The sequence below is a fragment of the Cynocephalus volans genome, chromosome 8, assembly GCF_027409185.1.
Source record: "Cynocephalus volans isolate mCynVol1 chromosome 8, mCynVol1.pri, whole genome shotgun sequence".
Lineage (NCBI taxonomy): Eukaryota > Metazoa > Chordata > Mammalia > Dermoptera > Cynocephalidae > Cynocephalus > Cynocephalus volans.
The window spans coordinates 60187812-60211131 of NC_084467.1; the positions used below are offsets into that span (position 1 = coordinate 60187812).

The window sequence follows — 23320 nt, forward strand, 5'->3', positions numbered from 1 at the left end:
TACCAAGACCTATTTATTATCTCTCAGTTTCTGTGGGTTAAGAATCTGGGCATGGCTTATCTGAGTTCCTTCCTTCAGGGTTTCACCAGGCCACAATCAACACGATCATATGTTTTTTCTTTTTCAATCTGATCATATGGTGACTTACACTGATTGATTTTTGAATGCCAATCCCACTTTTCATTCCAGGGATACACCCTACTCAGTCATGAAGTATTACTTTTTTACGTAATTTATGGCTTTGATTTGCTAATATTTGTTAAGGATTTTCCACCTATATCCATGACACATACTGTTCTGAAGCTTCTTTTGTTTTAATTTCTTTGTCTGGTTTTGGTATCAGAGTAAAATCAGCTTAATAAAATGAGTTGGAAAATGTTCTCTTTTATTTTCTATAACAGTTTCATAGAATTGGTATTATTTCTTCATTAAATATTAAATGATAGAATTTTTCAGCACAGCCATCTGGCCTGGAAATTATGTTATGGGAAAGTTTTAAATGACAAATTGAATTCCTTAATAGCTATAGGGCTATTCTTAGTAGTTTGTGTTTTTCAGGAATTTGTACACTTCACATAAGTTTTCAAATTTATTGGCATATCATTTTTCATAGTATTTCTTTATTGGCCTATTAATATCTATGAGTATAAGTTCTCTAGTGATGTTCTTTTATTCCTAATATTGGTAATCTGTGTCTTTATTTTTTTTGCTTGATCAATCTGACTAGAGATTTATTAATTTTATTGATATTTCCAAAACATCAGATTTTTGTTGCCTTGATTTTCCTACATTGCTTTTCTGTTATTTTCTTTGCCCTAAAAAAATCTATAAAGTATTATTAGGTCATGAAACCCTGAAATATAAAAGTTACAGTTTTGAGTGTTACTATTTTAGTTTTTAGATGTGAACTTTATAGTACAGCCTGAATGCATTAACTAAGTCATTGATGAAAATTACCATAATAAAATTGCAATTAACTACTCAATGATAAAATCTAATGCCAATATTTATTTATAAACTACCATGTCTCAGGCTTTTACATATATTATTTCATTTTAATTTTCACAGCAACTTCATTATATAGATAAATATTACTATTACCTTTTTACAGACAGAAATGCATGAAGCCAGTACTTAGCTTCCTGGGTTCCTTTTACTATATTTCACCATATCTGAAGAAGCATTTTTATTTGGTGTAAATTAAAAGATACATTTTGATAATTTTGAAACATTCTTAATATTCAATAATGAGGGAATTGCTAATAAATTTAGGTACATCTACGGGTGGATATGAAGGTATATGTAGTGTGACTATACTTCTCTGTTTGATCAAATAATCCCTGCTTACTCTTCTTGAGGTAGTGTATTTAATAATAGGTCTCTTAAGTTTCAAAAGTGTTTAGCTTTTATTAAACTACTTAGTCACTCTATAGAGCAAAATTGAAAGATTATTATTAAGTAAAAGGAGAAATAATGATACAAGTTTGCAGTGATTTCACAATGGAAAATTAGAAAGAAATACATGAAATGGTAATCAAGGTTGTGTTAAGGAGGTGAAAGTATGAACAATACTTTGCTCTTTACTTTCCATATGTTCTGTAATACTGCTATATTAATTTTATAAGTTTAAGCTGTATAAATGAAAATGTTTAGATGTAAAATGCCTTTCCAGTTAAAGTAGAAGCTTTTACATTGGCTTCTTAATCACAGTGTTAAAATTTGTTCTTTCCTGTGGTTTAAATTGTTCTATTAAAGCTCAAATGCTAGGGAACTCTGGGAAACAATATAAAACACATACCACAGAGTTGTCAAACACAATGGGTGAGGGAGCTGAGATATTTATATGCCTGTTAGTCATTAGTTGAGGACTGCTCCTGAGGGTCATTAACTCCCTGGAAAATGGCCCACTATGTACACGAGCAAACCAGGCTCCAGCACCTACGACAGCCTTCAAACAGGGAACAGGGGGCTGAAAGTTAGCAGTTGTCTCAGTGTGCACCAAAATGATAAAAGCAGAGAGATGTGGGTGGGGCACCAATAGGAAAATCAGTGAAATAAATAAACATGTATTTCACTGAAGAGGAAACATGAATTTCTAATAAGCTTATGAAAAAATTCATAGCTAATCAGGGAAATGATAATATTACTATTTTATATTTATCAAATGGGCAAAAATTTAAAAAGCTAACAAAACCAAGGGTTAAGAAAGACATAGGAAAGAGAAGATCTCAAAAGCAATGTTGGTAATAGCGAAACAAAAAACTAGAAATAACTGTAATGTTCATTAGAAGGAGAATTTTAAATATATTGTGGTATATTTATACAATGGAATACTATGCTATAATGACCAATCATTTACATCAAAATGAATGAATTTCAAATAGCTAACGCTAATTTTTAAAAGTCTGAGGAAAACGTACACAGTGTGATTTGATTTATGTAATGTTCAAAAACATGCAAAACCACACAGCTTTTTTTAAGGGATTGTTGTAGTAAAGTTCTTTGAAAAAGAGAAAAGTAAACATCATCCGAGAATCTGTGAGGCAAATAGGAAGGTGTAGTCAGAGAGGGTCACCCAGAGGGTTTCAAAAGTACTGGTTCTATTTTTTCATTCTATTGTGGAAACACATATATTATTTTATGTATATAAAACATTTCATAACAGAAGACTGGGCAAAGGAAATCATGGAATGAAACAGATATAACGTCCCAGGAGTAATAGAAGCAGGGAAACTGTTGTACTAGAAGAGAGAGGGAACAGTTAATGATGGCAACTGTTGCTAGGCAGTGTGGGATACAGGATGAAATGAAGCTAATGGAATTGGAACTTAAGAGGTCATCAGAGGCTTTGGTGAGTGCATTTTCAGTAATAGAGTTGGGGTAGATGCCAGAAAACAACAGCTTGAGGAATAATAAAAAGAAAGGAGCATAGGCAGCTCTTTAAATAATTTTAGCAGTAAATGCAAGGAGAGAGATAGGTAGTAATTTGAAGAAAAGACAACTTTGAAGACTATGTAGAAGTATTTTATAAAAGAACGTAGTCTGGATTAGACCATAGATAGAGGCATTAAAGATTTTACACAGACATTTACTTATAGGAAAAAATTCAGTATCCTTTAAGAAAATGTCTCCTGCAAAATCTTTAAATTACATCTTTCCTAGTGAAAAAGATTTAATATTTTAAATGATTATTTCATCTAATTTCTGAAATTTCCCCAAAGGATATTTTCTTAATTTTTCATGCCACTTATAGCCTTAATGATTCTACTTAATTATCTTTCCAGTGTTCTTGCTCATTTTTTAATAAACATGTGTTAGACCAATTTGAATCATAATGTACATACATGTTGAGACTGCATTAGAGAAATTATTAGGGGCTGGCATGTTAAGCTCGGTTGGTCAGGGCATGGTGCTGATAACACCAAGGTTTAGGGTTCGATTCCTGTACCAGCCAAACTCAAAAAAAAAAGTTATTAGTTACGGGGACAACATACTCCTTCCCTTTTCATATTGGTCAGCTTTAGTCATCACTGTAACAATCTGTAGGCAAATTTTAATGATTAAGTGAAAAAGTAAATAAATATTCTTGCCTGACTATATATATGAATATTCTATTGAGGAAGGAATGTTAATTTTAAAATTACAAAACATGTCATACAACTTGAGATTTGCTGGTATGCATAAGGTTTAGCCAGCAGGAAGAGATGATACTGCTGACTTTGGCAGTGACATAAATCTCAGTATAGGAGAGCCACATGGAGGTGGGTGAATGCCATTTATTTTAATAACAGGCAAAATTTTCAAGCTGTAACAACATGCTCAATAAATTCTTCTATTACTGTGATACCAGAGGAGAGCTGAAAAATGTATTACGTTTCTATTTTTTCTCCTCAAAGATATATATTTGCTCTGTTTCTATAGCAACATCGATGCAGTGACTAAAACTTTAACTCCTTTTTAGACTCCCTGATGGCTTCACACAGCTTCTAAATCTGACCCAGCTGTACCTGAACGACGCCTTTCTTGAATTTCTCCCAGCCAATTTTGGAAGGTAAGAATAAGAAATTTAAATTATGCAATTTTATTTCACTTTAGGTAAGTGCTTTACCGGTGCCAGATGATGAGGCTTCAGAAGTGACAATTGTGATTAAAGAAAAGGCTCCATTATTATTCAGTAAATGAAACTGTTAATTAATGAAACTTTCTTCAAAACATAAAGTAAAATTAGGTCTTTACATGGCATAATAATCAAATAATTCCTAGATGAGTTAAAGAGTTAAATATTTAAAAAACAAAGCTAGAAATAATCTGGAAGCAATGCAAGTGCATATTTATGGCTCTTGCATCAGAAAATGGTTTTTTAGGCATAGAAGTAAAGAAAAATATCATAAATAGATAGATAGATTTGACAACCTAAATACTTTTAAAATAGAATAATGTCAGAAAACAAAAAAAATCTAAAATAAAAAATTAAACTGGGAAAATATTTCCACTATATACAGCAAACAAATTTGCCTCCATAACACATAATGAATTCTTACAAACGAACATGGAGACAAAGATCACAGGGAAAAAAGGGGTGAATGACGTGCATGAGCAATTCGTAATGAAACATACAAATGGCCAGTGAACCCATGAAAAATGTTTTTCCTCAGAAATAATAAGTATAATACAAGTTAAAATGACAAGAAAGGGCCTTTGTGTTCTAACATATTGTAAAAACCATTTCTAGAGTACGAGAACAGAGATAACCTCTTGCTCTGCTAATGGGATTGCAAAATGTTATGACCTTTGTGCAGAGTAGTGTGCGTTAAAAGCTTTGAAAATATTTACAGCCATTGCCTTTGTAATTTATTTCTAGAAATGTCTCATGCCATCATCAGATGTTACAGTAGAATTTATGGACATGTATATTTATTGTTATTTACAATATGAAAAAAGTGGAATCACCCATCTGTCTAGGAGACTGGTTTAAATACATCATGGTCCATCCATATGACAGTTCTATACAACAATTAATAATCTTGTTTTAGGGAAACTTTTTTTTTTAATTCCTATGATAAGTCTAGGAGTGTATTATAACAAAACATATAAAGTATGTGTCCAATAGAATATGAATATGCATGAGATAAAAGACTAGTTCTTTAGAAATGAAATTATAGCTAATTTTAACTTTTGTCTTTGTATTTTTTCAATATTTTCCAGGTGGTTGGCAATGAACTTTTTTGTGCGTATAAAGATATAGCTTAAAAGCTAGGACATTTTAAGTTCATTGTCAACTGCATTTTTCTAAATGATCATCTTTGAAATTGTTTAAATAATAAACTGGGCATAACTTTACACCTATCTGTTGACAGAAGCTAGTACATGACTCAGTAGAATAATGAAGTCACTTAACATGTAGCAGATTCCTTTTACATACAGACAGCACATCAACATTTCCCAAATTCCTTTACTTTTGCAGAGCATAATATCACAACATCCATGAACACCATGTACTTGAGCAGTTTTTCAAATTCACAGATCTTCAAATGAGCATTTCCCTGACTTCTAAATGGATTGGCACTTCATGATTCATCTATATGAACTAGCGTTGTCCTTCCTGTACTGACCATGACACTACAATATGCTTTTGATTTATCAAGTCAGAGAATATTTGATTATCCCCCTAAAATACTGGTTTTTTGTCTTACATCTTTGTTAGTTCTCTTTAAGTACCCCTAATATGAGGAAGAGTTTTGGGTAAACAGAAAACATAATACCAAAACCACCTGGAATTACAATTTAAATTTTGTGTAAATTATTTGCCAAAAATATGCTCTATTTTATTATTATAATCTAAAACGTTTTTATCCTTCAGATGGGTAGTTTAATAACAAAATGATCCACTTCGGATCCTTTCCAAAACCTAAGATTCTCTGCTCCTAAAAGCCAAAATCAGCTACAAAATATCATCATACTAGTACAATTGGTGATAAATTTTGAGATATATTAATGTTTGAGAAACCTCTTTACTAGCAGCATACCTATGCTCTAAAGAACTGAATCTCTTTATTTTAAATGGATGTTAAGAGTTATGAGATTAAAATTAGATTGGAAATTTGATAGCAGACAAAACAAAAAGGGGTGGAAAAGAGACCTAGATGAATACCTAAAATCACAGTAAATATTGGAGATTGTAGGTAAAATAGTTCAAATAGTGAAGTCCCAAGACATTAAGAACTCAGAGAATACAATTAATATCTGTTCTAAAGAAGCTTCATCAGAGCATATTTTAAAGCTCAGTATAGACACGAATAACAATAATGTGTTCCAGACTGCAAACCTCAACAAATAATTAAGTGTGAAATGTATTATTAATCACAAATGTCACCAAGCAACAGAAACTATGAACACCTCATCCTCTTCATGTGATTTCCCCGATCCTAGTATTGTCACAGGACAGATGATGCCACAGAATTTTAAATGCATACTCTTTTCAGAAATATTAAAATGTTCACCTTAGTCAATGAAATACGATATGTTATAGCACTTCTTCCATTTGTAATTAATGAAAATAGTAATAGCTAATACTTATTAAAACCTATGATATACCAGGAATTTAATCTTTGAAACCCTATAAATATGGTACTGTTACCACACATTTGTAAATGAGGAAACTAAAGTTAAGAAGGGTTCATTAATTTGCTCAGTGTTACAGAGACAGAATATGAGTCTTGATTTCACATAGATTTGTTTTACCATAAAGCCCTCTATGCTATATAATTTGCTTTTTAAACTCATCTGTAGTTTCTTGAGGGAAAGTATTGCCATATTCCAGTGAACAATGCACCTGGTATTTAGTATATATTCAGTAATCAAAAACTAAACAATAGTAAATGTATATTTGTGAAATATATGGAATTCAGAAGACTGGATTCAAAGATACCTTTGAAATATCTTCATTATCTTTAGGAAAATGATATTTGTCATTGCCCAATTTTGACACAACCCTATTCATAATCAATTTGTTTTTTTTTTTTTAATTTATAACCAAGTAATGAATGTTTGGACATAGCTATTTAGATAATGATAATGATAATTCACTTCACTATAGGAATAATTTTTATATGGAAATATTAAGAAGTAATATTTTAAATTCATTTCTATAGACTTGTTAAATTGCGGATCTTGGAGCTAAGAGAAAATCACTTGAAAACTCTACCAAAGTAAGTGACTGGGTATTTTCTAAATCTTGAACTGTGATTTTTCACTAGTAGGAAAAATGACTACTTATTTTTATTTTGGCTGTGTTTTGCCACTTCGATTGAGTTAATTATCCCACAAATTTTTCCAAAAGGATGAAAAGTATGGCGTTCTATAAAAGATTCATGTTGAATAAAAATGTATCCTGTCTTACAAAACTTTATAATTACAAGTAAAGGTGGGAAGAGACCATTTAAGATACTTCTTATGGCTGAGAGATGATACGTATCAGGAAATTATTGCACCAAAACCTATGAAATTGCCACTTTTATAGCTGAAAAACAACAGTTTTAATCTAATAGGATGCATAATTTTTCAAGCTAATTTATGGATTTTGATATTTTTTTTAGTTTTTAAATCCAGAATATGCCAGAAATGCCAAGTAAAAAAGATTAAAATTTTTCAAGAGATCCTAACGTGGATCTCTTGTCAAAAATGTTATATTTATATATTCTTGCAAATTGTTCCTTTTTACTATTTAAAATTTGGCTTGTATATAAATACAGGATATTTTAAAGTAAAAACTAATTCTCAAAATTTTATGTAATGTTCAATTTAATAAAATGCTATGTTTCAACCTGCTTTGCCTTATTCATGTTTAACAATAGAATTTTGTGTTGTACAGAAATAATTATTTCTGAAAATTGAAAATTATTTAAACCGGATTATTTTACTCAAATAAATAAATATGACTTGTATATGCTATGATTAAAATATTGAAAGGACTATGTTGCTATTATTATCCTCCTGCAGTATTACAGAAAAATACTGACTATAGTGATTAATTTTTCAAACGTTTCAGAAGGACTTAGAGATCTTCCACTGCTGAACCAAAGCTTAATTTTATTTTTTGCTTTTTAAATCCTTTCCCTAAACAAACTAGACTGAATTTCATCATTTTTCAATTGATATGTCAATAAAATATTTTCAAGTACATTTTTTGCATATCATTATGTATAAAAATTTTGTCATTACAATATAATAATAATATACCTATAATAATAAAAACTGTCAATAATGAAATGGATTCCATTCAAATACACGCACAGAGAAAATACATCTTTTCATTGCTCCATAAGTGGAAAACAGAGAGCTTGGAAAGGAGGAAATGTCTCCGCATCTTGATACCCTGTACTTTTGAGCAATGCCTTTCCCTAAGCCAAAGTACGGTGCATGGGCCAAACCCAAGGCTCCTGTCTCAGGCTGAGGTCATACACAGAGGTGGGAACATGGTTAAAAGTGTTGTTTGTCCAAGCATCAATCTCCCGCAAACACAGCTAGTGCCCCTGTTTCCATTCCTACTGCTTTTGTTTGCCACATTTAATATAAAGTGGAAACATGGCTAAGTGAAAGCTAAACCAAAATTAAGGAGAGAATTTTGAGTGTGCAGAGTGAATCCTTTACCCTTCGCTCTCAAATAATGGCTTTGATTTGAAATATAAAATAAAACCGACATACATTGTCAGGTTTTTAAATGCATATTTTTGAAAGATAAATTTTAAATATTAATTAAAACCTGATGTAGATTGATAACATGGACTTTACATTAAAGAGCTGTGTGAATAATTCGGAGTAATGACTAACAATGCTCATAATTGGTACGTCAGTATTTTGTAGGTTTAAGACTGTGGCCCAGTGCTATACAGAATTAAAATAAGTGAAATATGGCATAAATCATTTTTGGTATAGAAAAACATTGTAAACATCTATTGGAAATGACGCTGGGTCTCTTTGATAGACTGTGATGCATACATAATTTGTACAGCTGTTAACAGTGTTTACATTTTAAGAAACATTTTCAGTTATCTGTAGTCTACTGCATTATAACTTTCTGACAAAAGTCTAAAAAACCACGTACAGGCATAAAATGTGGAGAACTTTATTTTAGTTTTAGTGTTCATAAAACAAGAATTATGGAAAGAAGTTCTGTCTTGAATAAAAATAAACTGTGTTTTCACTATGTATTATATACCTTCTGATCACCGATCTAGACCTGCAATTTAGAGCTATGTGAGAGCTTTCAATTATCTTTTATTTTGCACTTCTGATGAAAATAAGGTAAAAATGTATTTGGGGGGAAAATAATTTTTGTTTTATAATAACTACTCCAAGAAAATATAACTTATGATTTCCCCAAGGATACAAACAAGATGCCAGGTCTCTAGTGGGTCTTGAGGGATTTTCTCTTCTTTTCATTTTTTGTCTTAAAGCTTATGTGCCTGGCAATCTCTGAAAAATGTAAAAGTGTGTAAGAATGATGATATACGTTGAAATGTGTATCCTTTAAGCAAACTGACAGACACATTTTGATGTGTGCAGATTCTAGAATCAATTTTTTCAGATAAAAGTTTGTATTATAAAGTTTCTTACAATGTTCCTTTATGAACACTTATTTAGATATATCAAGGAGTGGTAAAATTAAATTCCTCAGATGTACATTTGCTTAAAATCATTACAACGATCAGGTCTTGATTATATGTGATAACTGAGCACATTGAACAACTGAAAAAAACTACATAATCCTCCCCTCCCCCCAAAAAAAGTCAGATTTCATGATACATTTTTACCCATAGAAGAATTATCCTTTTAATTATGGCTCTTGATAGGGAGAATTCAAATGAACATTAGATGTCAAGGGAAAACTTAGCCTTTGTTTATTTGTTTTATTCATTTGTTTGCTTATTTATTTCTTCCTTCATTCGTTTATTTGCTTAAGAGTTTCTGAGAGTCAGGAATCCAGGAGAGGCTGGATTCTTGGTGGTTCTGTCTCAGGGTGTCTGACAGGTTGCAGATAAGCTGCCAATTGGGCTCCAGTCATGTAAGGGCTTGACTTCTCTAGAGAATTTGCTTCTAATCTCACTCAAGTGATGATTGGCAGGTGTGCTTCTCACAGGCTATATAGACTGGAGGCTTCAGTTCTTTGCCACATGGGTTTCTCTATCTGGCTGCTCTCAATGTGGCAGCTTGTTTACCCCAGAGCAAATGATGTGGGGGGGGAGGAGAGAGAGGGAGTGAGAGAGAGAATGTGAGAGCATCCAAGACAGAAGGCTTGGTCTTTTTATAATCTAATCTCAGAAGTCACTACCATGTCTTCTGCCATATGCTATTGGTCACAGAGACAAAATCTGGTGCAGTGTGGAAGAGTATGACATAGGAGTGTGAATACCAGGAGGCAGGGATTACTGGGGGCCATTGTAGAGGTTTCTACCATGCCAGGTATGGTGCTCAGCATTGCTGGTCTAGAAATTCAGTTTAGGCAGTAGACCAGATACTACATATGCAGGAGGCTGACTCACACAAATCAAATTCATAGGAGATGTTATCTTGGCACAACACTCCCTCTTTTCCATAACTGTTCGGCTATATTTGTGCTCCTTCTTAACAAAACGAGTTTGTTCCTTTTGTGGAGCTTTTAGACTGGCTGTTTGTCTATCCGACTAGAATCTCTTAGCACAAATCTTTGCATGATTAGATCTTCCTTATGATTCATGTCTACCTTTAGATGTTACCTCCTCAGAGGCCTTCCCTGAACACATCACATAAAATTGTCCCCTCTCAGTCTTTATACCATTTCACTATTTCATTTGATTTTCTTCATAGCACTTATGGGTCTCTGAATGATTTTAACTCTTCGTTTACTTGGAGATTATCTCCTCAGGAGAATGTAAGCACCATTAAAGAGAGGTTTTTTGTTTTTGTTTTTTTTCTGTTTTGTCACTGTTGGATCTCCAGTGCCCCAAACAGTGCCTGAAATATAGCAGACACTCAATAAACAAACCAGAATGCTGATTTATTGATTCACAATGTGAAATGTGTGTCATGTGACATGGATATTCTGTGTCACTTGGTTATTTATCCCTACAGAAAATTATATAAGAAGCCAAATATTACAATCAATGAGTCTTTGGTGAGCATCTGAAGTCAGACAAGGATTTGTGTTGGAGTTCTCGATAACTGATCTCCCAACCCTGAATTTTAAACCTACACGCGCGCGCACACGCACACACACACACACACACACACACACACACACTCCCTCTCTCTCTTTCTCTCAGATGTTTTCCAGTTAGACATAGTAGTTAAGGCATGACAAGGGAGGAAAATAACTTCAAATTAAGAAAATTAATATTTATAATAACCAAAGAAAATCCAAAAGTAGTATAACATTTGCTTTTTTTTATTAAAATGTGACACACTTAGTCAAGAAACAGAATATATGTCAAGATAAAAATGAAGGGATGAGTGACTTTTTAAAATAAAATATAGAAACTATTTCTATAGAACTAACATAATAGCCTGTAAATGGTTTGTAATAATGGCGGATTTTATCTTTAAATAAAATTGTTCTGTATTTGTGAGAAAAAAATTTCTAATACCTTAAAGTTAAAATAAGGCCTCATCCATTAACGATTTATTAAGGCTATGGCTAACTTTGTTTCAACTTGAGCTAAAATATATTATGTAAATTCATATATAATAGTTGTGAAAATATGAAGTAATATGGAGAATAGGAGGCATAGATTAAGCTAATACTGATGTTCATGTCTGCCCTGCCTCCTAATGCACAAGGTTTGAAGTGGGAGACCTTGTTGTTCTTTCATAAAACACTGAGAAGAATGTTTCAGATATGTTCCAGCAGGATCACTGTAGCAATATCTGTAAAGCCTGATGAATATATCCAAAATGGGAAAAATGGAGGAATTTGGTGGATAAAGAACTTTAAGAGAGTTGGAAGAAGGGGTTTAAAAGGGATGGGTGATAAGTCAGTAGTAGTGACAACCTCACTTGGGTCATGTACCCTTTAAGAATCTGAAAAAGGAGATGGAATCTAGGAAAGTATTAATACTAAAATTTCAGTTGTATCTATTTCCAATCTATTCACAACCCATTGTGAGTTTTCACATATTTATTTTCACTTAGAAGTAGATTATTCGGCTGTTTATGTAAAATAAGCCATATCAAAATACCTGATATACTATGAAAGAACACCAAAAAAGAGGGACCTCCCAATTTTAGAGCAGGAAATTTGTCAAATGGATCATTTAAATCATATAACTGTTTCTGGAATATTCACTCAAGAAGAGAACACGTTATAATTTTCTTTGGGGTTGTTAATTGTTATCTATGAAGTTTTTGAACTTTCCATAGTAAAAATTATTAGGGAACAATTTAAAAGAAAATTTTCCCAAGCTCAGGCATGAATACTTCTTTGAAGCTACTGAACCATGTGTGCGAGGTAACTAGTAAAAGGTGTATCTGTTACTTATATGATTTTACTCCTTAGACACCATTGTTTTTCAATTTTTATTTTTTTATTTTTTTGTGGCGGGACTGTTCAAGGATCCGAATCTTTGGCCTTGGTGTTACCAGCACCATGCTCTAACCACGTGATTTTCCTCCTAAAAACAAAATTTCAGAGACTTTACAGTATTTCCCTTCTGTGAGTATCTAAGGACCTGCACACTATACACATATAATCAGAATGTGCCAGTACATTGTACCTTAACTGGACATACACTAAGGAAAAAGATTCACTTTGAATTATAGACATAAACTAAAACCAGGGCTTCATTGAAGCACTATTAATGAGATAATTTTGATCATGAAAGTCAAAAAAAGACAGATTGAGAAGACTAAAGAGACATTATAACTAAAAGCAATGTGATTCTGAAAAATCTGAGTGTGGACAACTGAAAAAACTGGAATGGGGTCTGAGGATTAGATGGTAGCAATGTGCCATTGTTAATTTCCTTATCTGGATGGTTGTATTTTGGTTGTGTATGAGAATGTCTTTGTAGGAAATGCACACTAAAGCATTTGTGTATGATGGGGCACCAGATTGGAAACTTATTGTTAATTAGTTAAGGAAAAAAAGTCATTTTTGCGTATTTTCAACTTTTCTGTAATATTATAGTTGTTTCAACATAAAAACATTTTTTATTATTGTCCTTTGATTTTATTTATTTTATTTTTATATTGTGGAAAGAACACTTAACATAAGATCTACCCTCTTAAATTTTTAATTGCAAAATACAGTATTGTTAACTATAGGCACAATGTTGTACAGCAGATCTCTAGAACTTGTTCATCATGCATAACTGAAACTTCATACCCATTGAACATCAACTCCTCATTTGCTTCTCCACAACCCTTGACAACCACCATTCTATTCTGTTTCTATAATACTGACATTTTAGATACTTTGTATAAGTGGAATCACACAGTATTTTTCATTCTGTGACTGGCTTATGTCACTTAGCATTCATGTTCTCACATATGGCAGGATTTCCTTCTTTTTCAAGGCTGAATGATATTCCACTGTATGTATATACCACATTTTATTTGTCTGTTCATTTGTTCATTGGACATTTAGATTGTTTCCTTATCTTGGCTATGTGCAATAATGATGCAGTGAACATGAGAATGCAGATATTGCTTCCAAATCCTGATTACCTAGATAAAGGTTTGCAAATTTTGTTGATCCTTTTAAAGAATCAACTTTTGGTTTTGTTGCCTTTCTCTATTGTTTTTTAAGTGCCTATTTCATGTATTTCTGTTGTTATCTTTGTTATTTCCTACTTATATTTGCTTTTGGTTCAGTTTGCTCTTCTCTTTCTGTTTTCTTAAGGTAGAAGTTTACATTACTGATGTACAAGGAGTCTCTCTGTATTCTTCCAATTGCATGTGAATCTACAATTATTTCAATAAGTATTTTAATTTAAAAAATCCTGATTACGATTCTTTTGGATATATTCAGAATTGTGATTTCTGGATAATATGTTGGTTCTATTTTTTCATTTTTCAGGAACATGTTCACCATAATTTGTCATACTGTTTTCCATGGTGGTTGCACCATTTTACAATATACCAAGGGAACATAAAAACTTATCTTAAAAAGCTATTTTCAAAGATTAACTCTTTAAAGTAAAAATAAAATACACAGAAATTATCAGCTGCATTTCTGAAATACTTGTAGATATGCAGGGAAAGGGGACAGTTTGTATTTATGTACTAAAATACTTAAATATTTATAAAAATGAACATTTCAGTGGTAATGGTTCTACATATGTGTGTAATTTGTGTATTAATTTTTTTAACTTGAATGGCAATCAATATTCTATATTCATAATTATCACTGAATTTTCTAAAGTATTCATTTCCAAATAACATTTTTATTTTTTGTATAAGTTCTTTTATTTATTTATTATTTTGATAAGATTATTCCATAAGCAGACTTACCTAAAATATAATGGATTTGCCACGTTTTCTTTTTTTTAATTCTCCATTCCTTTGTTATTTTACTACCAGTTACCACTACTAAGATAATGAAGAAAAATTTTAAAATTAATATGTATTCAGAACTGGACAAGCGTGACTAAGTCATATTCTATTTTCATTTCAGCACGCTATTCATGAATTTATCTCATTTGGCGTGATGTTACTCTACTGGCTATTTCAATGAAATACATCAATAGGTTCCTTAGTGCTATTGTCACAAAACTTCTACTGTCAGACACAGCTTACAAAATGGCCTTTTGCTGTTTCTATTAACTCTGTTTTTGTAATTCTGTTTTGTAACTGTAATGCATAATTGGATACTGTGTGTTTTTGTCATCTCATTAACTTATGCTTTTACCAATTTATGTCAATTTACAAGGCATGGTGTTATTGCTGAATCCATGTTACCCTCCCATTTTGAGTCATCTGTATCAAATTGACAATATGACAGGCTAAATAAGCAAGGTTAACCTTATTAGTGCTCTCTGGTTTTAGAGAATTATACCTAGAATCTCTTTACTTCTCATTCGGTGCTGTATTTATAATTCAACTAAAATAAGTGATAATTATGACATTCTATATTTAAAAGCATTCTATAAATTACACTGCATTATCACAGTATAATCATTACAGTCCCTTCTAAAATATCAAACACATGCTTTCCAAAGATTCACAAAAGGAAAGTCTGTGAGCTCTCTGTCTTGTGAACTAATTGTATATTTTTAAGTCTTATATTCTCAACATAAAATTAAGACTGAGAACATTGTAGTTAGCTAAGGTTGTGTCGAGTCCAATGAGGAAGCTAAAGGGAGAGGGCACAAGGCCAAGGAACACCGTGATATACAAATTGCTCTTTTCAATCAATAGCTGCTCTGATCCCTGGTGATTACATTTACCACAAGATAAAAACTGACTGATCTACTTATGAGGTTGAAAGAGCTGTGGCTTCAGCTTCATAATATCTCAAGGCTTAGTCTCTCATGGAACAATTAGACCTACTCTTTGCTGTGTTTCACCTGCGAAGAGACATAAAGAATTGGAGTGGGTGTAGACTTTGCAGTCAGACAAACCTGGATTCATAGTCAGGCTCTTGTTCCTTGTTTATGACTTCTGGACCTTCTCTGAACCTCGGTGTCCTTATTTGTAAAGAGCACTGGGTATCATTACCTCTTGAAAACTGGAAATCATAGTTTGGGTAATAGTTGAGGAAAATAAGGCTTGTTATCATTTAGAGCCAGAATTTTTTTTTTTTTTTTTACTTGAAACAGAATTAATTATACGTATTTGTGGGGTACAGAGTTGATTATCAATACCTATGTACAATATGTGAGGCTCAGATAAGGATAATTAGTATATTTGTCAATACAAAACATAATCATTCTTTGTGTCCATTATCCAATTTCTCACTAACGACACCTCCCGCTACCCCTTTCCCACTTCTCGTACACACAGTTCTGTTCTCTCCTTTACAAGTTCAGTGTATTACTGAGATTGCTGTATCTTCCTTTATTATTTATTTATTTATTTGTTTGTTTGTTTGTTTGTTTGTTTATTTATTTATTTATTTTTTATAGAATCATTATTGATTATACATATTTTAGGGAGTCAATGTTGACATATGTTGATCAAATCAATACTACTAGTATGCATATTGTTACAAATTGTACTTATTCTTTATGCCCCTTGTCCAATCTCCCCCATCCCCCTCTCCTTCCCCGCTCTCACCACTGATAACCCTAGATTTCTTCTCTCCTTCTGAAAGAGTAAGGGTTACTCTTTGATTTGTTGCCTAGGTGATCTGTCCAATGCTAAAAGATGTGTTCAGGCCCCCCAATATTATCATAGAGCAGATGCTTCTTCTGTCACTCTGGCATGGGCTTTGTGGAGAGAGATATCCTACTCTTTTCTTGGTCTCTGCTGGTGACTATCCTTGTGTCAATGCACTCCAGAGGCTGGCAGCCCATCTGCGTGGTGGTTGTGACGTCTAGCCATGTTCACAGCAGCTGAGGTTACTGTGGTGGGCCATCCACATGGAGGTGATGTTTTTGGCATGCTCCTTGGCACTGGTGCTGTGCCTGGATATGGGTGGGGGGGTCCGGTCTCTTGCTCCATACCTCATGTCCCCTGGAAGGCCCTGAAGCTCTGGCAGTGTGCCTGGATGTGGGCAGGGGTGTCTGGTCCCCAGCTCCATCCCTGGGCCCCCAGGCAGGTCCCAAAGCGCTGACAGTGTGACTGGATATGGGAATGGGGTCCAGTCCCCTAGAGCCAGAAAAATTTTTAAACAAAAGTGGTATTCACTAGCACTTAGAAAATTTGGGTGTGTGCAAGAAAAGATTGGCATGAGTTATATATTTTTTCATTTTATCTTATAACAATCTATTTATCAGAAAAGAACTGGTGTTATTTTATAGTTCTATTAATAATGAAGTATTAAAAATAATGTGTGATGTTTTCTTCTTTTTCTAGCAGATCTGTAATGAGAACTCAATTGGACAATTGTCTCTCAACCCCAAAAAAGTGTATAAAAAGTTTAACTAAATATCTATTCAGTAATTCTTAAAGACTTTCTAAAATTGGTCATTTCTTTGGGTAAATATTGAACTTACATACTAAAAGACGTGATAAAAATTAATAAAATACTGAACAAGTATCAGGAAAGGCACATATCTACCATTTGTGTCTTCATGTACTTTTATAAATTCATTCACCACAGATTTGTAAATTCAAACAATTCAATGTGGATACTTGTTCTAAAGATGACTTTATGGTCTCAACATCAATGTAATATCTTACCAGAGACATGTTCTGCAATATCAGACTAATATGAATATTGTCTCAGTGTCTCAGGCCAGAAAAATATTTGAAGAACTTAATTAACAGATCTACTCCTTGGTCTTTGTGCTGATGAATTACAAACATTGATTTCCAACCTGAACTTTCTACTTAAATTCCAATTTCATATTCCAATAGCCAAATATCAAATGGAATATTTACCACGTGTCAAAACTGAAATTATCCTTATCTCTCTCCTCCACCCACCACTCCAAAACCAAATCAAACCAACCAGACAGAAATCCTAGGCTTCTTGTTACACACTGCCTAATGACAGCATCATCCATCGAATCGAAGAAATTAGAAATATCAGTCCTCTTTTCCCCTCCCTAATCACTAGCCATCAACTTATGTCATATCTAAGCACTCTTTCCTTCTCACTATTACCACTCTTCCTGAGTTTCTTAATAATAATTTGCCTCCCACAATTACAGCTCCCTCTCATCTTCACCGTTAAAATCTATTTTCCTTATTGCCAGAGCTTTCTTATAAAACATACCGTGACACATACTGATTTAAAAGCCCACAAGAACTGCTCACAGTTTTCAGAAGACAACATGGCAAGACCCTTTATAGTTTGGAGTCAAAATCTCTAGCTTCATTACCTCCCAACATTTTCACCATCCCACAGGGTCTCCCTGCTACATCCAATATGTTATGCCCATTTATATGTCTAAGCATCTTTCTTGGGACCTTCTCCTTTTCTGTCTGTAAAACTCCAAATAATCTTGTATCTTTCCCATCACTTCCACTGTGAAATTAATCATAGATTCTGCATTCAGAGTGGTAGCTTAGAGATTCTGCTAGAGTTTTTTCAAGGCAAAGTTTCCACAGCAATTTAGATCTAATTATAGTTTTATTCAGAAATCTAATAAGCTTAATCTTGTGAGGTTTTTTTTTTTTGTCATGTTGAATATATTATCTGAAGCCCCAACACCAAAGTCCAACTGTCAAGTAAATAATTGCTAAGCAGTGTGCTCTCCCTTCCCAGTCACAAATTCTGTAAAGGCATAGTCTCAGCAATAGTGGACATCAACAAGTGTTGGTGAATTCATTTTCACCAGGTCCCTTTTATGATATTTCGGTAGGTGCAGGAAAAAAACTGAATTTCAGCAGATATGTGCTATTACAGCTCTTTGAAAGATGTCCTTGCCACCGATGCTTTGACTTTTACTTTTAAAAAGGACTGTTCGGGAGTAGACAACTACCTCATTATTGATAGTTGGTTTAATAAGACACACTAAAACAGATGAAACATATCTAACTCTCCATAGATTTTCTGCTTTCTTCATGTCTACTCTCCTCTCTATTCAAGTCAGGGTTATTTCAGGTCTTTCAATATGCAAAATACATCTTTAAAAAGCTTGGTTTTCTGTTGAACAGATGCAAGGGGAATATTTCTGAATTGCTATAGTTTTGCACAGTTTCTGTGACATTTAAGATCAGTGCCTAAGCAATATTAAAAATAAAAATTCACATAAGATGTTAACTTTATGATATTAATTTCTTTGCATGCACATTTTATATTTCCCATTGGTAGCATGAAGTTTTAGTTTATTCTTTCACAGCTTTTTAAAAATTTTAATGTATTTTTTATTGTACATGTTTATGGGATACAGTTTATTGTTTCAATATATGCATATATTGTATAATGATCTAATCAGAATAGTAAGCATATCTGTCACCTAAACATTTATCATTTCTTTGTGGGGTTAACATTCAAGATCCTCTTTACTGGATATCTTTAAATATACAACACAATATTATTAGCTATTGTGACCCTAGGTCACCAGAATTAATTCTTCCTATCTAATTGTAACTTTGTAAATTTATAGCAGTCCACAGCCCCCCGCCCGTTCTCTAGTTTTGGTAACCACTATTTATTTCTCATTTATTTTTCTTTTTAAATTTATTCTTCTTAATTGACAGTTGATAATTGCATGTATTTGTGGAATATAATATGATATTTGGGTACGTTCATAGTGTGTGCAATGATCACATCAGAGTGCTCATTATATCCATAACCTCAAAAATTTGTCACTTTGTGTTAGGAATATACAGCATCATCTCGACTAGCTGTTCAAAGATACACAGTACTTTGTGGTTAACTGTAGTCTCCCTATATTACTATAGAACACTAGAGCCCATTCATCCTATATCTCTAGTATTTTGTATTCACTGACCACCTCTCTTTATCTCCTTCTTCATCCCCTCCTCCCCCCCACCGGTCTCTAGTAACCACTATTCTGCTCTACTTCTGTGAAATCAACTTTCTTAGCTTCCATATATGAATGAGGACATGTGGTATTTCTCTCTCTGTGCCTGGATTATTTCACTTAAATTTTCTCCAAGCTCATCCAGGTTGCTGCAAAGGCAGAATTTCATTCTTTTTTATGGCTGAGTAGTATTCCATTGTGTAGATATACCACATTTTCCTTATCCAATCACCAATGGAAGCATATTTAGGTTGTTTCCAACTCTTGGCTAATGTGAGTAGAGCTGTGATAAACATTGGAGAACAGGTGTCCCTTCAACTTGTTGGTTTCCATTCCTCTGAATATATACACAGTAGTGGGATTGCTGGATCAGGTGGTAGTTCTATCTGTACTTGATAGAGAAGTCTCCATACTGTTTTCCATAATGGCTGTGCTAATTTACAGTCTGACCAACAATGTATAAAGTTCCCCTTTCTCTGCATCCTTGCCAGCATTAGTTACTATCTGTCTTTCTGTTAATAGCCATTTTAACCGGAATGAGATCTCATTGTGGTTTTGATTTACATTTCTCTGATGATGAATAATGTTGAGCATTTTTTTCACATGCCTGTTGTCCATTTGTATGTCTTCTTTCAAAAAATGTCTATTCAGTTCCTTTCCCCATTTTTTACTTGGATAATTTTTCTTTATTATTGATTTGAGTTATTTGTATGTTCTAGATATTAATCTCTTGTTGGATGCATAGTTTGCAAATATTTTCTCCCATGCTACAGGTTGTCTTCTCACTCTGTTGATTGTTTCCTTTGTTGTGCAGAAGTTTTTAGTTTGATATAGCCCCATTTGTTAATGTTTGTTTTTCTTCCCTGTGCTTCTGAAGTATTATTCATAAAGTCTTTGTCTAGAACAAAGTGATTGCACCTGTGTTTTCTTCTAGAAATTGTATAATTTCAGGTCTTACATTTAAGTCTTTAATCCACTTTGAATATGTTATATGGTGAGAGATGGGGATCTTATTTCATTCCCCTGTGTATGGATTGCCAATTTTCTAGGCACCATTTATTGAAGAGACTGTCCTTTCCCCAACGTATGTTCTTGGTTCCTTTGTCAAAAATCATTTGGCTGTAGGTATGTGCATTTATTTCTGAACTTTCTATTCTATTCCATTGATCTATGTGTCTGTTTTTGTACCAATACCACACTGTTTTGATTACTATCATTTTGTAATATAATTAGAAGTCAGGGAGTGTGGTACCCCCTGTTTTGCTCTTTATGCTCAGGATTGCCTTGGTTATTCAGGGACTCTTGTTCTATCTAAATTTTTTAATTATTTTCTCTATTTTTGTGTATGTCATTTGTAATTTGATGGGAATTGTAATGAATGAGCATGGGATATCTTTCTATTTTTGTGTGTCTTTAATTTCTTTAATCAGTGTTTTGTAGTTCTCATTGTAGAGATCTTCCACCCCCTTGGTTAAATGTATTCCTAGGTATTTTGTTATTGTTGTTGTTGTTATTGCTATTGTAAATGGGATAGCTTTCTGGATTTCTTTTTCTGCTAGTTCATTGCTGATATACAGAAGTACTACTGGTTTTTGTATGTTGATTTCGTATCCTGCAACTTTACTGAATTTGTTTATCAGGTCTAGGAGGTTTTTGGTAGTCTTTAGGTTTCTGATTATATAAAATTAGGTCATCTTCAAACAGGAACAACTTGAGTTCCTCCTTTCCAATTTAGAAGCCATTTATTTATTTTTCTCATCTGATTTCTCTGGCTGGGACTTCCAGTACTATGTCAAGTAGAAGTGGTGAGAATGGGCATCTTCATCTTCCAGTTCTAAGGGGAAAGCTATTAACTTTTCCCTGTTCAGTATAATATTAGCTGTGCATTTGTCATATTAAGATACTTTCCTTTTCTACCTAATTGTTCAGAACCTTTATCATGATGGGATGTTGGATTTTATCAAATGTTCTTTGTGCATTTATCAAGATGATCATATGCTTTTTTCTTTCATTTTGTTAAAGTGATGTATTATGTTTATTGATTTGCACATCATGAAGCATTCTTGCATCTATGAGATAAATCTCACTTGATCATGGTGTATAATCTTTTTGATGTGCTATTGGATTTTGTTTGCTAGCATTTTATTGAGGATTTTTGCATCTGTTTTCATTAGGGATATTGGTCTGTAGTTTTCTTTTTTTGTTGTGTCCTTGCCTGGTTTTGGTATCAGGGTAATGCTGGCCTCATAGTATGAATTTGGAAGAATTCCATGCACTTCTATTTTTTGAAATAGTTTAAGAAGTATTGGTATTTCTTTAAATATTTGGTAGAATTCAGCACTAAAGCCATCTCATCCAGGGCTTTTCTTTGTTGGGAGATTTTTATTACTGATTCTAACTTGTTGCTTGTTATTGGTCCATTTACGTTTTCTATTTCTTCTTGGTTCTGTCTTAGTAGGACTTATGTGTCTAGGAATTTATCCATTTCCTCTAGATTTTTGTATTTATTTGCATGTAGACTATTATTTGCATAATAGTCTCTGATGATCCTTTATTTTTCAGTGCTAGCTGTTGTAATATCTCTATTTGTGCTTCTGATTTTTTTTTATTTTGGTCTTTTCTCTTTTTTCTTGGTTAGTCTGGCTAATGGTTCATCAGTTTTATTTATCTTTTCAAAGAAACAGCATTTGTTTGATTGATTGTTTTGTGTTATATTCATAGTCTAAATTTCACTCATTTCTTCTCTGATTTTTAATATTTATTTTCTTCTACTTATTTGGGGTTTTCCTGCTTTTCTAGTTCCTTGAGATGATATTTGAAAACTTGTTTATTTGAAAAGTTGTTTTGTTGAAATCTTTCTCTTTTTTTGATATAGACATTTATTGCTATAAACTTTCCTTTTAATACTGCCTTGGCTGTATCCCATAAGTTTTGGTATGTTGTATTTCTGTTTTCATTAGTTTTGGGAACTTTTTTGATTTCTTTCTTAACCTCTTCTTTGACCCATTGGTTGCTCAAAAGTATGTTTCCTAATTTCCATATATTTGTGTAGTTTTGTAAGTTCCTTTTGTTATTGATATTTAGTTTTATTTCACTATGGTCAGAAAAAATACTTGTTATGATTTTGAATTTTTTGAACTTGTTGAGACTTATTTTATGGCTAACACATGATCGATCCAAGAGAATGTTCTATGCGCTGATGAAAACAATGTGTGTTCCACAAGTGTTGAATTAAATGGTCTGTATATGTCTGCTAGGTCCATCATGTCTAGGGTGCTATTTAAATCCAATGTTTCTGTGTTGATTTTCTGTCTCAAAAAACTATTCAATGTTGAGAGTGGGGTGTTAAAGTCCCCAATTTTTATTACACTGGTGTCTATCTCTCCCTTTAGATCTGATAATATTTGCTTTATAAGATCTGGGTGCACTGTTGTTGGGTGCATATATATTTATAATTATTATATCTTCCTGCTGTATTGCACCCTTTATCATTATGTAGTGTCCTTGTTTTTTAATGTAAATTTTGACTTAAAGGTTTTTTTTTTATCTGATATGAGTATAGCTACTCCTGCTTGCTTTTGTTTTCCATTTGAATGGAATATCTATTTCTATCCCTTCACTATCAGTCTATGTTTATCTTTATAGGTAGGTAAGGTTTGTTTCTTGTACACAGCGTGTGGATGGATCACGTTTTTTAATCCATTCAGACAATCTATTTTTTTTAATTGGAGCATTTCATCCATTACATT

At 32.9% G+C, this 23320-nt stretch overlaps 1 protein-coding gene across 2 annotated transcripts in view; it reads left to right on the plus strand.

Moving 5' to 3' along the window:
• LRRC7 (leucine rich repeat containing 7) overlaps positions 1-23320 on the plus strand; it is a 422920-nt gene that overhangs the window by 152714 nt on the left and 246886 nt on the right. For both annotated transcript variants that reach the window (XM_063104407.1, XM_063104408.1), the window contains exons 5-6: positions 3962-4051; positions 7152-7208. In XM_063104407.1, coding sequence (XP_062960477.1) covers positions 3962-4051; positions 7152-7208 — 147 coding nt within the window. The remainder of the gene's footprint in view (positions 1-3961; positions 4052-7151; positions 7209-23320) is intronic.